We start from the raw sequence: 13229 nt of genomic DNA, 5'->3' as shown, positions 1-13229 counted from the left end.
AGAGAAATATTTTTATTTATCTTTAAGATTGTACATAAGTGGCAAATTTTGAACTATTGAAAAATTATTAAGAATCTATTGATGTGGATTGTATCTCTTAATATAAGATGGAAATGTGAATATTTTCCATACTCGAAGTCCACATGGCAACAAGTAGGTTAACAAGGGAATATATTTTGAGAGTGCAATAATTTGGAAATAGTTTTAAAGAATGAGGTTATTGTGGAAATAAAGTCCATAGGCTTTGCCACTTTGGTAGACCTTAGGCGGGCACCCCTCCCAAGTGCAGTGAAGGCCACCAACCTAGTCCATCTTAGAATATTAGAAAGATTTCAACTATTCAACTAGTGAAAAAGATATACAAATAGTTGCATTAGATCCAGACATTTACTTTGAGATCTTTATGGAATAAAAAGATTTGAACATGCAGTCTATTTTGGTGAATATCAACTTCGAAATTTAGCTCCTTGTCAATAGTTAGTTTTTGGCCACAATAATCTTCTTCTTGAAAATAATTTCCAAATTAATGCATGTTCAAACTTTACTCCCTTGTTAATCTATTTATTGTCATGTAGACTAATTGTAGTCCCGATATGGAAAAATAATCATGTGCAGACTTTATCTGTTATCTTCTTTTTCTTTTTTATTTTTGTTGAGAGGTGCTTTCCTTGATTTAATCTCTTCTTTTCCTACTCTCCCTCCCCCTCCCCCTTTTTTTGTCTGTAGTTGCATCCTTTTAAAATGTCAATAACTACTCTTGGAAACTTATTCGTTATTATACAACCCTGAATCCTTAGTGATAATTCAATTCTACAATTTCAAAGGTTAGTATAATGCTTTCTCCATTGTACCTTGTAAAATCTTATGATGTTAGGAAATTTCTTAAATAGTTGTAAATACATGTAATTTTTTTTTTTTTTGCCGTGTGTATGATAAAGTGCCATCACTAAGAATTTTTAGACATCAATTGTCGTAAATTCATGTTTTTTTTTTTTTTTTGCTCTTGTTACCATTAGCTATCTTGGTTCATATAATATGTTAATTTTGATGCTAAGTGTGACCTGGTTAAATTTTCTTTCTTGGTTCACTATGAAGGAGAGTTTTTTCATTTCTTTTTCCCTATTTCAATAAAACGTTTTCAGTGCACATTAAACTATGATCATTATCTGCCTGACATGCTTAAGCCTGTCAATTTTAACTTTTGAAAACTTGTTATAGTGTATTAAGTGAGGAGCTAATTTTGCCCAATTTTATGAAAATTATCCGCAGTTTCTGAGACTAATGCTAATGGACGAGAACAGTCATCCACCTTGTGTAAAAAACGTAAATATAAAAACTAAATTCATATTTGTAGATCCTTTTACCACCAAATATGAAATTGCATGACGAGAAATAAAGAAAGGAACTTGGATAAGGCACAATCAAGAAGACAATAGGAAGAATGGCTGCAAAAGACAAATAGACAGGATATGTAAGTGAAAATGAAAGATAGTGGAATAAAATATTTGCAAGTGACATGTTTTTTCCCTTTGATTGGAAGACTACGTAAAGAGATCTAACATAATCTTTAGGGAAATCACTACTTTTGGGAGACTACGTAAATAGATATGTAAGTGAAAATGAAAGAGAGTGGAATAAAATATTTGCAAGTGACATTCTTGTTCCCTTTGATTGGGAGACTACGTAAACAGATCTAACATTAGTGTGAATACCCGTGCTACGCATGGTGTTGACATTATTGAAAAAAATAAAAATAAAATGGTGAACAAATAAAAGTGAAAAAAATTGAACCAACAAAATAAAAATGTAATATTTGTTTAACAATAGTTTGAAATATAATAGAATGTGTATATCAGTCAAGAACTGTCTTTTTTCGGAAGATGGATCCTGAAAAAAAAATAAAAATTTATATTAAAAAAGGGAATGATATATTTCTACAAATGAATGTAATTGAATGTTGTTAAAATGAAATACTTACAAATACTAAGCATTCGATTTGATAATCTTGCTTGAAGGTGCGAACACTCTTCATACCAATCCACTTTTAGTATGAAAGCCAAAATTGATGATTTAATTAGCTCTGTTGAATTTTGTGGAGTGCGTACTATAAATGAAAATGCACAATCTTTGCATGAATTAATTCGTTGGTTGAACAACCTATCACCATTTTCCTGATAATTAAGAACGTACGAAATTAGTGTATTTTTTTATATAGTTTATAAATAGTACTATAAAAAATAAATATATATTAAGAAATTCTATTTTCCTTTGTAATTCTCTGAGATAAGAAGCATCATAACCAAATACAAATCGTGCATGTCTATCTTGTAGATTAAGATGCATGTTACTACTGGAATCTCTGATTTGTATGTTAACATTGTAACTGTTTGACAAATAAAATATTATATGCAATACAGAAAAATATATTGAAGTTAAATATACATGAAATTAATTACCTAATAACAGTGTCAACCGCGTCATTACAATGCATACACACTGTTTTTGAAAAATGACCTTCACATAGTTGTCCACAATTTTTGCATAGCTCGTAGAAGATATTTTCTATGTTAATGCTCTGAATGTAAGCAAGTATTCGAAAATATTTAACCTAATAAGAATGAAAAAAGATATAGGTTATAATTATAAATTAAAAAAATTCATTTGGTAATTAATTAAAATTGAGTAAGCTTACCGTAGGCATGATTGTATATTCAGATATCGATATTCTCTTTGAATTTGCTATCAACAGTGCTTATGGTGTTGTGAAATTGCTTGATCTCAACCACGTAACTAACTTGCGGGCACATGTATTATTTTCAAACCTGCAATTTTTTTGAAATAAATGTCAATAAGAGTACGAAACAATATTAATAGTTTGATATAGTGTTAATGAGGAACTCACTAACTGCGCAGGTATCGAGCAAAATCTAAATTGTGATTAATATACAATTTGCTAACTCCAATTGTACACAGTGATGGATTTGCATAGTATGGTTATGCTCGCTCAAAAGCTATTCAAAATATATAGAATATAAGTAAAAACAATTGATTTACCTCTGAAATTTTGTACGCAAATACCACATGTTAGTAAAATATTATTTTTTGTAGCAGACTGATATAACCGTTCATCATCATCATTAGCAAATTTATCCCACAATATGAATCGAACTACTATCAAACTGTGTTAACAAAATTTTGATAAGTGCAAACGTGGGGGGAAATGTGGGATGATGATTAGAGGATTTGTAGGAGTGATTGTAGGATGAGTTAAGAGATAGTGGGTATATTTTAAATTTAAATTTGATTGGTGATAAGGTGGGTTATAACCCGCTACTTTTTATGTATTAAAATAAATACAAAAATCTAGAAAAAAGAATGAGAAGTTTAGAAGCCATTGAGAGGGTTTCTGCTAAAAACCCCTTCTTGAATACATATAGATATAGATATAGATATTGTTTAGGGAAATCACTACTTTTGGGAGACTATCTAAATAGATATGTAAGTGAAAATGAAAGAAAGTGGAATAAAATATTTGCAAGTGACTTATTTTTTTTCTTTGATAGGGAGACTACGTAAATAGATTGAACCTATTCTTTAGGGAAATCACTACTTTTAGTGGTGCAAATAAATAATTCTTTCTCTTTTACAGCACAACAAAGTGGTAAAATGATACGACTCAGTTGGGATTTTTTTTTAAATTTTATTTGGATAGACATGTTGATATGTTGCATAATTGATTTAGAGCGTGAATTTATTAGAACAACGATGACGATGGTTGTGGTTGTGTCCCTCTTTGTACTAATACATTAGTGATTAGGCGGTAAAACAACCCAATTATTGCAGAACTGTTGCACATGATTAATTCAAATTGAACGACCTGACATGACTTGTTCTTGACATTTGTTTCATCGCTAGTGATACCGACTTTGGCTCTAAAAGACTTCAACGACAAAAAAAGAATATAAGTTTAGATATTTTATTATCAAAAAAATAAAATTTTAGATACTGAATCTATATTGGTAATAAGATTGAACTTTTTCCCACAAATTTATTATTTATGAGAGAATTTGGATTTCTCTTTTACCTATCCCAAAGCTACACTTTTGTTTGGCCCCCGTGCAGAGTCGTGGTTACTACTTAATTCTACTAATGATATCCTAACTTTTTATGCTAAATAGTATCTAAAAGTAAAGTGCCTATTTCTTAAATTAATTTCAACTGATTCACGATGGCACAAACAAATAAACTAAATTAGAGAAAGACTAAATAGAACTTATTGTAATTTTGATGTTTAACTTATTCTACTAATATACAAAGTGCTTGACCTGTGGTATCGATTTCAAAATGTTGGGCCAAACTAGAGTGTTGTGATTCTTAATAACTAATGATGTAGTAGCAATATGAAGGTTTTCCAGGTTTTTTAAGAAAAACAAAATTTTTCGTAAAATTTTCCTTGCTAGTAAAATCTAACAATCCAATAATGAAGTTTTCAAAGTTTTTCTTTCAAGTTGGCCGGCGTATTGAATAGCTTGAGTAATCTATACGAAACCTATCTCATTTGAAAATTAATTGATTATAATGTTAAAGTGAAAAAAAATAAGCATGATGAAATTAATCTATACAAATAATGTATCTCTTATATTTAGTGCAATTAATAAATTTGTTGATTTGGAAAAGAATACTTCATGGGGCTTATATCGCTCGAGACAAATAAGTATATAGCAGATGCTTTCCAAATTCCCTAGCAAACCAATGGTGGACAAGTTGCTTAATATGTACGCGTCCAATAGATAAAAGGGAAAATGACCAAATTCAATTCCTAACTTTTTTATTATGTTGATATTAATTTCTATATTTTTGTTTTCAGTCCAATTTGATCCCTAAACTTATGTTATCGGTTCCAATTAAGGAATCTCTATGGCGTTTCACCATGAAAAATCGATCAAATTCCCTCAAATTTATCATAAACCGGGGTTATTTTAGAAACTTTGTCGGTAATCTTCCGATCCCTCTAATCATCAAATCACCACTTGCCACCCTCTCCTTCCTTCTTTTCCACCACCACTCTTTTCCCTCGCCTTAGTCATGTTCGATCATTCTATGAAGTTCGCAACTGAGGATCGATTAGGATTGGGATTGCAATACTTGACTTCTGGGACTGGTTAGAGCGGACTATACACCGGTTTAACTAACTACAATCAAAGGGTTTTGCTTATAGTTGCCTAGCCTATTCTGTGATGATGCATCAAAGATTTCTCAGTTGCTTCCCTTTCCATTAATGTAATATCGGGAACCTAGGTTTTTCTTTTTTTATTCCTTTCCTCCTATTTACTTTGACAGAAGGGTGAGTCTAAGGCCCAACGTTTATATCTCCAACAAACTTGGTTTAAACATAGCTACTCAAAGAGCATATGGTGCCTTTCCAAAAAATGGCTCACAACGAGTCGAATTCTTCTAATTGGATCTTCATTTCGCTGTTAGATCACCCTATTTGTGAAACTTATAAAATCTGAGTACAGTCTATCACGGTCAGGAACATCCTTGTACACAAAGAAATATAGATCAATTTCAGGAAGCAAAACAAAAAGGTTTCTCCATCTTTTGGACAATACTGGGGTGACTGCAGCACTTTTTGTGTAGAAACATGAGAGGATATAGAGCAGTACATAGTCTGGAAGTGCACTGAACCTATCAACGTTACCATCATCTTCTTGGGTGGTATTAAGCGCCTTGTTGTCTGGAGGATCAGCCATCTGGGCGTTTATTTTTATTTCTTCTTTTTTCTTTTCCTTTTTTCAAGTTTCTCAGAGATTATGAAACTGTAAGGCTCAAAACTAGAAGGAATCTTTTCTTTTATCCAAAGAAGATAGGTACCAAAATTATCTAGTCTATGAATGCACAAATTTGCAGAATGATACCAAAGCAATCCTAGAGAAATTTGACACCAGAGAGATCAAGAAAAACCTGGCTTTTTGCTGGATTTTTTTGGAACACTCTCCTTACAATCTGCTCAAGGGCTGCTCAAGGAGTGGTTAGCGGACTGCAACAAAGATTACTGACATGATAGAGGGAGGGAAAAGAAATGTGGGATAAGAAGAAGGAGATGGGTGGCAGGCAGTGGGGATTGATGATGGAGGGAGGAGATATCTAAAGTTCTTAAAATACCCCCGTTTAATTGGTCAATGAGGAGTTTGATCGATTTTTCATGGTGGCGCTACCGTAAAGATCCTTAATTGGAACCATAATATAAGTTTAGGGATCAAATTGATCAAAAATAAAAGTTAGAGATTAAATCGATATTAACAAAAAGTGTGGGACGAATTTGATCATTTTCCCTAGATAAAACATGAACTCATTCTCAAACACTTACGGTGACAATGTGGTATTCTGTTCCATGCAGGCTACCTGATGAAATTACAAGTGGAGTCTGAATAATAATTTTTTATTATAAAGCACTAATCATGCTAATGATATCATAAATATTTCTTCAAAATCTTGATAAAAATCTCAAAAGGCACTTCATATTACCACAACACATTTCATTTGTCCTAAAGTGTGCCATATTTACCAAATTAGTTTAAATTAAACGGCAAATCAAACAGTAACCAAAAAATAAAAATTGAAGGAAGGATAGCAACAATCTAATTTTGATAAAACTTAGTCTAACTAATACTATACAAATTCTTGCATGAATTGTAGCATAGGTTTCAAATCTTTGTAATTAGTGGTTTTTATTGCAATAACTAGTGAAAATAATACCAATTTGGAGAGTTTCTAGGGATTGAAAAACCTTTATTTTTTTTGTCTTTCCTTTGTGGTAAAATCTAATAAATGAATAGTAAAGTTTTCAAGTATTTCTTTTAGTGTTGACGTTCATAAATGATTTTGTAGAACAACTCAACTAATTCATAGTAAAATCTATTTCATTTAAAAGTTAATTTATTTTATTTTCACATAGACAAAATATTAGATGATGAACTTAATTTACCCATAATATGTATTGCTTATATTTAATGCTGTTACGAACTTATTTTGTTGAAAAGAGATGTTGCATGGGCAAAATATGTGCTGTTCCTAAAATCCAACTTGGCTAAGTTCCTTGTTCAACCAACCAACTAATCTAGGAGTAGAAGTAGGTATAAAATAAATTGACCATCAAAAGAGTTTTAAAATTCTACTTAGGTGACGGTCAAGAGATCAAATCCCTTGACCTGCATTCTAAATGTCTAGATTTTCCTAAAAATTTCGCCAGTGTTTTCCTTTGACTTCTTTAAGTCGCTTCCCCTAATATAGGAGTAGGTATAAAAATAAAAAAAAAAATTCGCCAGTGGATCCCCCTTTGACCTCCCTAGGACCGTGTACGTAAAAAATAGAGGTCCCTTGTTCAACCGGGGACAGTACTGCAAAGTCATAAATATGTGATTGCTAGCAACAAGTTTCTTCTATAAAAGCTTGCATGATCGCACTCTTTAGTTTTTACAGACCATCAACAACAATTACCTACACCCCATCTTAGACTGTGTGATAAGAATAAACTAGCTTACATAGCCTAATAACCTTTTCATATTGTCTTAAGTGATGAATTGCACATCCGGTCTTCGTGTTGATTCAAGCTTGAGATTTACCTCAATGTCATGCATCCCATATTTCTCAGGATTCATGGCTCTGGTTTTGTTGTTCTTTACAATGGGCAAATGGATAATGATTTGTCTAAAGAACAACAAACCTCGATTCCCTCTCCCTCCTGGCCCAAAACCCTTGCCTTTCTTTGGTTGCATTTTCCAAATGCTGAGAAACAGACCAACACATCGATGGATATACAAAGTCATGGATGATATGAATACCGAAATCGCTTGTTTCCGCATTTTCGGTGTTCACATCATTCCTGTCACTTCTCCTGAACTCGCTCGCGAGTTCTTAAAGAAACACGACTCGATTTTCTCCAACAGACCTGTTTGCATGTCTGCAGAACTTAGTAGTGAAGGATTCTTGACGACAAGCCTTTCTCCTTTGGGCGATCAATACAAGAAAATGAAGAGAATGATCGTTTCCAGTGTGCTGTCACCTGCTAAACACCAATGGCTTCATAGCAAGCGAGCAGAGGAAGCAGATCATTTGGTTAACTATGTTTACAATCAGTGTAAGGACGACGCCACTGCTGGGCTAGTGGACATAAGATTGGCTACGCGACACTACTTGGGAAATGTGATTAGAAAGATGATTTTCAACAAGAGATTCTTCGGGAAAGGAATGGAAGATGGAGGACCAGGTGCTGAGGAAGTTGAACATGTTAATGCACTCTTCAAACTCCTTGCTTATATGTATGCATTTAGCTTATCCGATTACATGCCCTGGATGAAGATTTTTGATTTTGATGGCCACAGAAAGGTTCTTACTATGGCCATTGCATGTGTACGAAGGCACCATGATCCTGAAATTGAGAAAAGGATTAAAACGTGGGAGAGTGGCCTAAAAAATGAGGAAGAAGACCTTCTGGATGTCCTAATCAGGCTGAAAGATAACAAAGGCAGACCGCTCTTAACAACTGAGGAGATCAGAGCACAAATTACTGTAAGGAATCCTCTATCCTGATGCTTGGTTACATAAACAATTTCTTAAAAAATGGGATAAATTAAAGGGATAATTTCAGAAACCTCCTTTGAGGTCTCTAAAAATTTCAGAAAGCTCCCCTTTACTTTAAAAAATTACACTCACCTCCCTTACTTTCACTAATTATGCTTCAAAAGAGGCCTAGTAGGCTAGCAATTCGTTCAAATATCCTAAACTACCTTTTTTGTCAAACAGATAAAAATAAAAAGAGTTTTGTTGATTGCCTTTATTTCAACACCAAAACCAACAAACTCTTTCTGCCAAAAATAAAAGTTTGTAAAAAAATTCAACTATGATGATTGCCTTCTTCCAAGCAACACCACCACAAAAGCCAAAACAAACACTCCAATTTAAATCAAAATAAATTCCAATAATTCTAGCACCCAAAAGACTACAACCTAATTTTTGTCTAGTAGCTTCAACTCCTACATTTATTACACAAGTCAATTAAATCCATTACTTGGTGTTAAACTGGATAAAACTCAGCCCCAAATTTTACCCAAAACTAACACATCATCAACAATCAATAGCGCAGCTCTTTTGTCTTCCTCTATTTGCAGCCTCCTTTATTTTATTTTCAGCCACCCATTTCTAAAGCCCATCCATCCCCTAAATTCTTGACTTTTGACATCACTAATAAATAAATAGACACAGAAAAATTAAATCCATTACACTTCGAATTAAAAGGATAAAAAGGATGAATCTAATCATATTTACAAAAAAAGAGATGAGAATAGAGATAAAAAGAAGAAGAAGAAGAAGAAGAAGGGAAAGAGGGGAATCAATCTGGGCAAGGGATGATAGATAGAATTTAATCTTGAATTGGAGAAAAAATATTAGGCACAAAGGAATGAATGGCATGAATTTAGCGAAAAGGAAATGAAAGAAAGAGTAAGGTGGAAAGGAGGAAGCATGTGAGGAGAGAAAGATAAGTCAAATTTGGTTTTTCCTGAAATAATTGATTGGGGGGAGAATTCTATTTGAAAACCCGAACAGTTAAAAATAGTACTTAACAATTTGGAGATTCTACTAGGAGTTATCTGGGATCAAACGTGGATAGACTGACAGAAGAATAAAAGCTGGCACAAAATCAATCGTAGGGAGTATACTCCAAAACGCCCCACATCGTTGATTAGTAGAACTTAAGATAATATGATGCACATCAAAAGGTGACGTAAAACCGTGATGCACTCCAAAAGACATCAAAAGATAATATGATGCACTCCAAAAGGTGACGTAAAACAGTGTCCACATCAAATGATGTACAGAAGATGACGTGGTTTGATGACATGATCTTGTTCACTCACGTTTTAATGACGTGGTTTATGTGTGCTCAAGCAATTTGTTGATTAACTGAAATCAGAAAGGATGGAATCTCAATGAGCCTTAATCACCACCAAAATGCAACTTGCAATATGATGTTGTACAGAATCGGTTATTGAATTTGGAAAATAAGGATTATTAGTTTCACTTTAACTTTACTGTGATGCTCCACAGGAACTAATGTTTGCAACAGTCGATAATCCATCAAATGCTGTGGAATGGGCATTAGCAGAGATGCTAAATCAACCTGAAATGCTTCAAAAAGCCACAGAAGAGATAGACGCCGTGGTTGGAAAGGATAGACTTGTTCAAGAATCTGATCTTGCTAGGCTGAAATATGTGAAGGCCTGCGCAAAAGAGGCCTTGCGGCTCCATCCATATGCACCCTTTAATGTTCCTCATGTATCTACTCAGGACACCGTTGTTGGTGGCTACTTCATCCCGAAAGGTAGCCATGTTATCCTGTGCCGTCCAGGACTTGGCCGTAATCCTCGAACTTGGGGGGATTCGCTAAAGTTCAAGCCTGAGCGCCACATGAATGACATGGATGATGCTAGAATGGATCTGAACGATCCAGAATTAAACATGTTTTCCTTCAGCACTGGAAGACGTGGATGTCCGGGAGTCCTTCTGGGTTCCACACTCACTGTAATGTTGCTGGCCAGACTTCTTCAATGCTTTAACTGGAAGATTCCATCAGGTCTTTCGCAAATTGATTTAGCAGAGGGAATGGATGCTGGCTTCCTTGCCAAACCTCTCTTTGCAGTTGCTGAACCACGATTCCCACAGTTCAACTAGGATGTTACATTCTCAACGATTTAACTTTTTCTGTATCGTCTTCATGTCTACCCTCTCCTACTATTATTAATGTCATGTTTTCACTGTTGTAATGTACCAAAATAACAATCATATTTAAATCAACAAATGTTTTCTATTTTTGCTATTTAAATAAGTAACATTTACCGTTCCTAATCCACATCTACTAAGTCAATAATTTGAATTTAGGGTGCGTTTGGTTCTACAGAATTGGAATTGAATTAGAATTGAAATTCTATAGAATTGGAATTCTGTGAATTGGAATTCCAAATCATTGCAATTCTTTCGTTTGGAAAATGCATAGAATTGATATGGAATTTATTTGGAATTTCAAATTCTTTGTTTGCACGAGAGAAGAATTCATTAGGAATTAGAATTGTTTTCATGAAACATTTGCTTACATAAAATTTTTCTTTTTTTTTTATATAATAATTTCTTTTTTTCTTACATTTAGCTAATTTTTACTAAAAATTTAAAGGAAAAAACCAATTTGTACCTTTAATAATTTATTTTTTCTTGCATTTAGCTAATTGTTACTCAAGCTTTAAAGAAAAATGCAAATTACTTCCTTTTTTTTTGCAAAATATCAGCTAAAACCCCAAAACCAGCTAAGACATTCAGGCAAAAATTACAACCAACAATGACAGTAAAAATAGAAAATATTGCAACAATGACAATATAAATCGACACCTGCATACCAAGAACAGAATACTTATGCTAAATTGCTTGCTTAAAGTTTTAAACAACCACCATAGAGACAGAGGTTATATACACTGTAGTGGAAAAAGTAGCCGTCATTTCTGGCTACTTTAACATTGAAATGGTTTGTTAGCAATCGAAACTTTTGGCCTCTGGTAGCAAGACCATTTCTAGCCAATTGGTAGTCTCTTGGCGTCTGAAGCCTTTGAAGGAACAACATTTGGGGTTATAGCAGGTGGCAGTGGAGGCAGTGTTTCTGATGCATCTTCCACTTTAGGATCCATCTCTAATTAACCTGATTTGCAGAGAAGAAATGTAAGTTTGATCGTATACAGAGACAGTATATCTGCATAACAAGCAGATTTGCGCACTATCCTACAGGGAAATGATTTAGTGACTTATAGGGCATATGCTTTGAAAATCAGAATTTACTTCGAACGTACAGCCCAATACTGATAAAATCCATGACTACTATAATGAAAAATGCAAATTACTTCTTTTTTTGCAAAATACCGGCCAAAGCCAGTTTGTATTTTAGAATCTTCCTTTCGAACTGAGGAACCCAGTTCGAGAAAATCAAACAGGGCTAAGGAGAGAGCACTTGGAGAGGTGGCAGGAGTGGTGAAGGGTAGAGGGATGGCCGGAGGAGCAAAGGGCAATGGGGGAGACGGTGGTGGGAGAGGCAAAATGTTAGGGTTGAGGTGGAAGCAGCAGTGGACAGCAGAGCAATTGTGCTGAGGAAAAGCGGTGAATTAGATAGAGAGAGGGACGCGAATTAACTTGACCCGATTTTTATTTTTTACCCACATTGGATCCGCGTGTAGACCCGTTTTTGAGAGTTTAGATGTGAAATTGGAATTAGAATTCTTTTGATCTGATAAAGAATTCAACTCATGAAATTGGAACCTTTTGGAATTAGAATTCAATGCTAATTCTATGGAAAAGGCAGCATCCAAACACAAAAATTAGAATTGGGATTCCAATTACAATTCTAAATCCCAATTCTATGGGGTACCAAACATACCCTTAAAGATATCATATGTAAATTAATCGAATACCACAGGTAAATATAATAATAAGATGTTTCTATGAAAAGTTGGATTTTCAAAAAGGGACTCTATTTTTGAGATAAAAAGATTACAAAATACGATATTGCCTAGTTTCTACTCTAGGCAATTAAAATGAAGCAACAAATTTATAATCATCATGAAATTGTAAATCAGAAGTTTTAGAATAAGAACAATTGATTAAATAATTATTAAGCAAGATTTAAATTATAATAAAAGAAATTCCAAAGCCAAAACCGAGTGTTATTACTTGTCCTCAACTTGCAAGTTTTTAATTAATTCTTTTCATATTTAAAGGACTAAATTTGTGAAAATTGATAGCATGCATGACTAAATGGGGTTGTTTTTGAATTCTAATGTCAATGTGAAATAGGATTATAAAGCGAAAGGATGTGCTTTCAGAAGAGGAAAATGATTCAATGGGATCTTAGTACCTCAAGGGATTTGGAATCAACTTGACTATGCATATTTATGTGTTAGAACAATCCTTGGGGAGATGTGTACAATTAAATGTCCAGATGTTTGAGTTTTGTCTCTGCATGTAGCGCTAAAACTCTTTTTTTTTTAAATTTTTAAAAAAAATTTTATGTTAACATTCCATTCCGATCTGTTTTGTTACAAATTCGCTTCGCTTCTACCATGTCGTTATTTTTTTTAGGTAAAAGTATTAATTACATTGAATATCATCCATCAGTCACTAGTAGCAAACGCCTA

At 33.6% G+C, this 13229-nt stretch overlaps 1 protein-coding gene across 1 annotated transcript; it reads left to right on the top strand.

The window, feature by feature from the left end:
• The first annotated feature begins 7578 nt into the window (after window positions 1-7578).
• On the top strand, window positions 7579-10731 carry LOC113755760 (isoleucine N-monooxygenase 2-like). Its single transcript, XM_027299669.1, has 2 exons — window positions 7579-8571; window positions 10108-10731. Exons 1-2 carry the CDS (start codon window positions 7579-7581, stop codon window positions 10729-10731), a joined length of 1617 nt encoding a protein of 538 aa, XP_027155470.1.
• Window positions 10732-13229: the final 2498 nt, after the last annotated feature.

This window comes from Coffea eugenioides, unplaced genomic scaffold (assembly GCF_003713205.1).
Source record: "Coffea eugenioides isolate CCC68of unplaced genomic scaffold, Ceug_1.0 ScVebR1_1707;HRSCAF=2605, whole genome shotgun sequence".
NCBI classification, from domain to species: domain Eukaryota; kingdom Viridiplantae; phylum Streptophyta; class Magnoliopsida; order Gentianales; family Rubiaceae; genus Coffea; species Coffea eugenioides.
This window is presented reverse-complemented; position numbering and strand designations above follow the sequence as displayed.

Excerpts from the sequence above, each read along its gene's own strand:
- LOC113755760 (XM_027299669.1), top strand. The coding sequence starts at position 7,579 with ATGAATTGCACATCCGGTCTTCGTGTTGATTCAAGCTTGAGATTTACC. Across the intron at positions 8,572-10,107 it reads AGATCAGAGCACAAATTACT|GAACTAATGTTTGCAACAGT; the intron begins GTAAGGAATCCT and ends GATGCTCCACAG.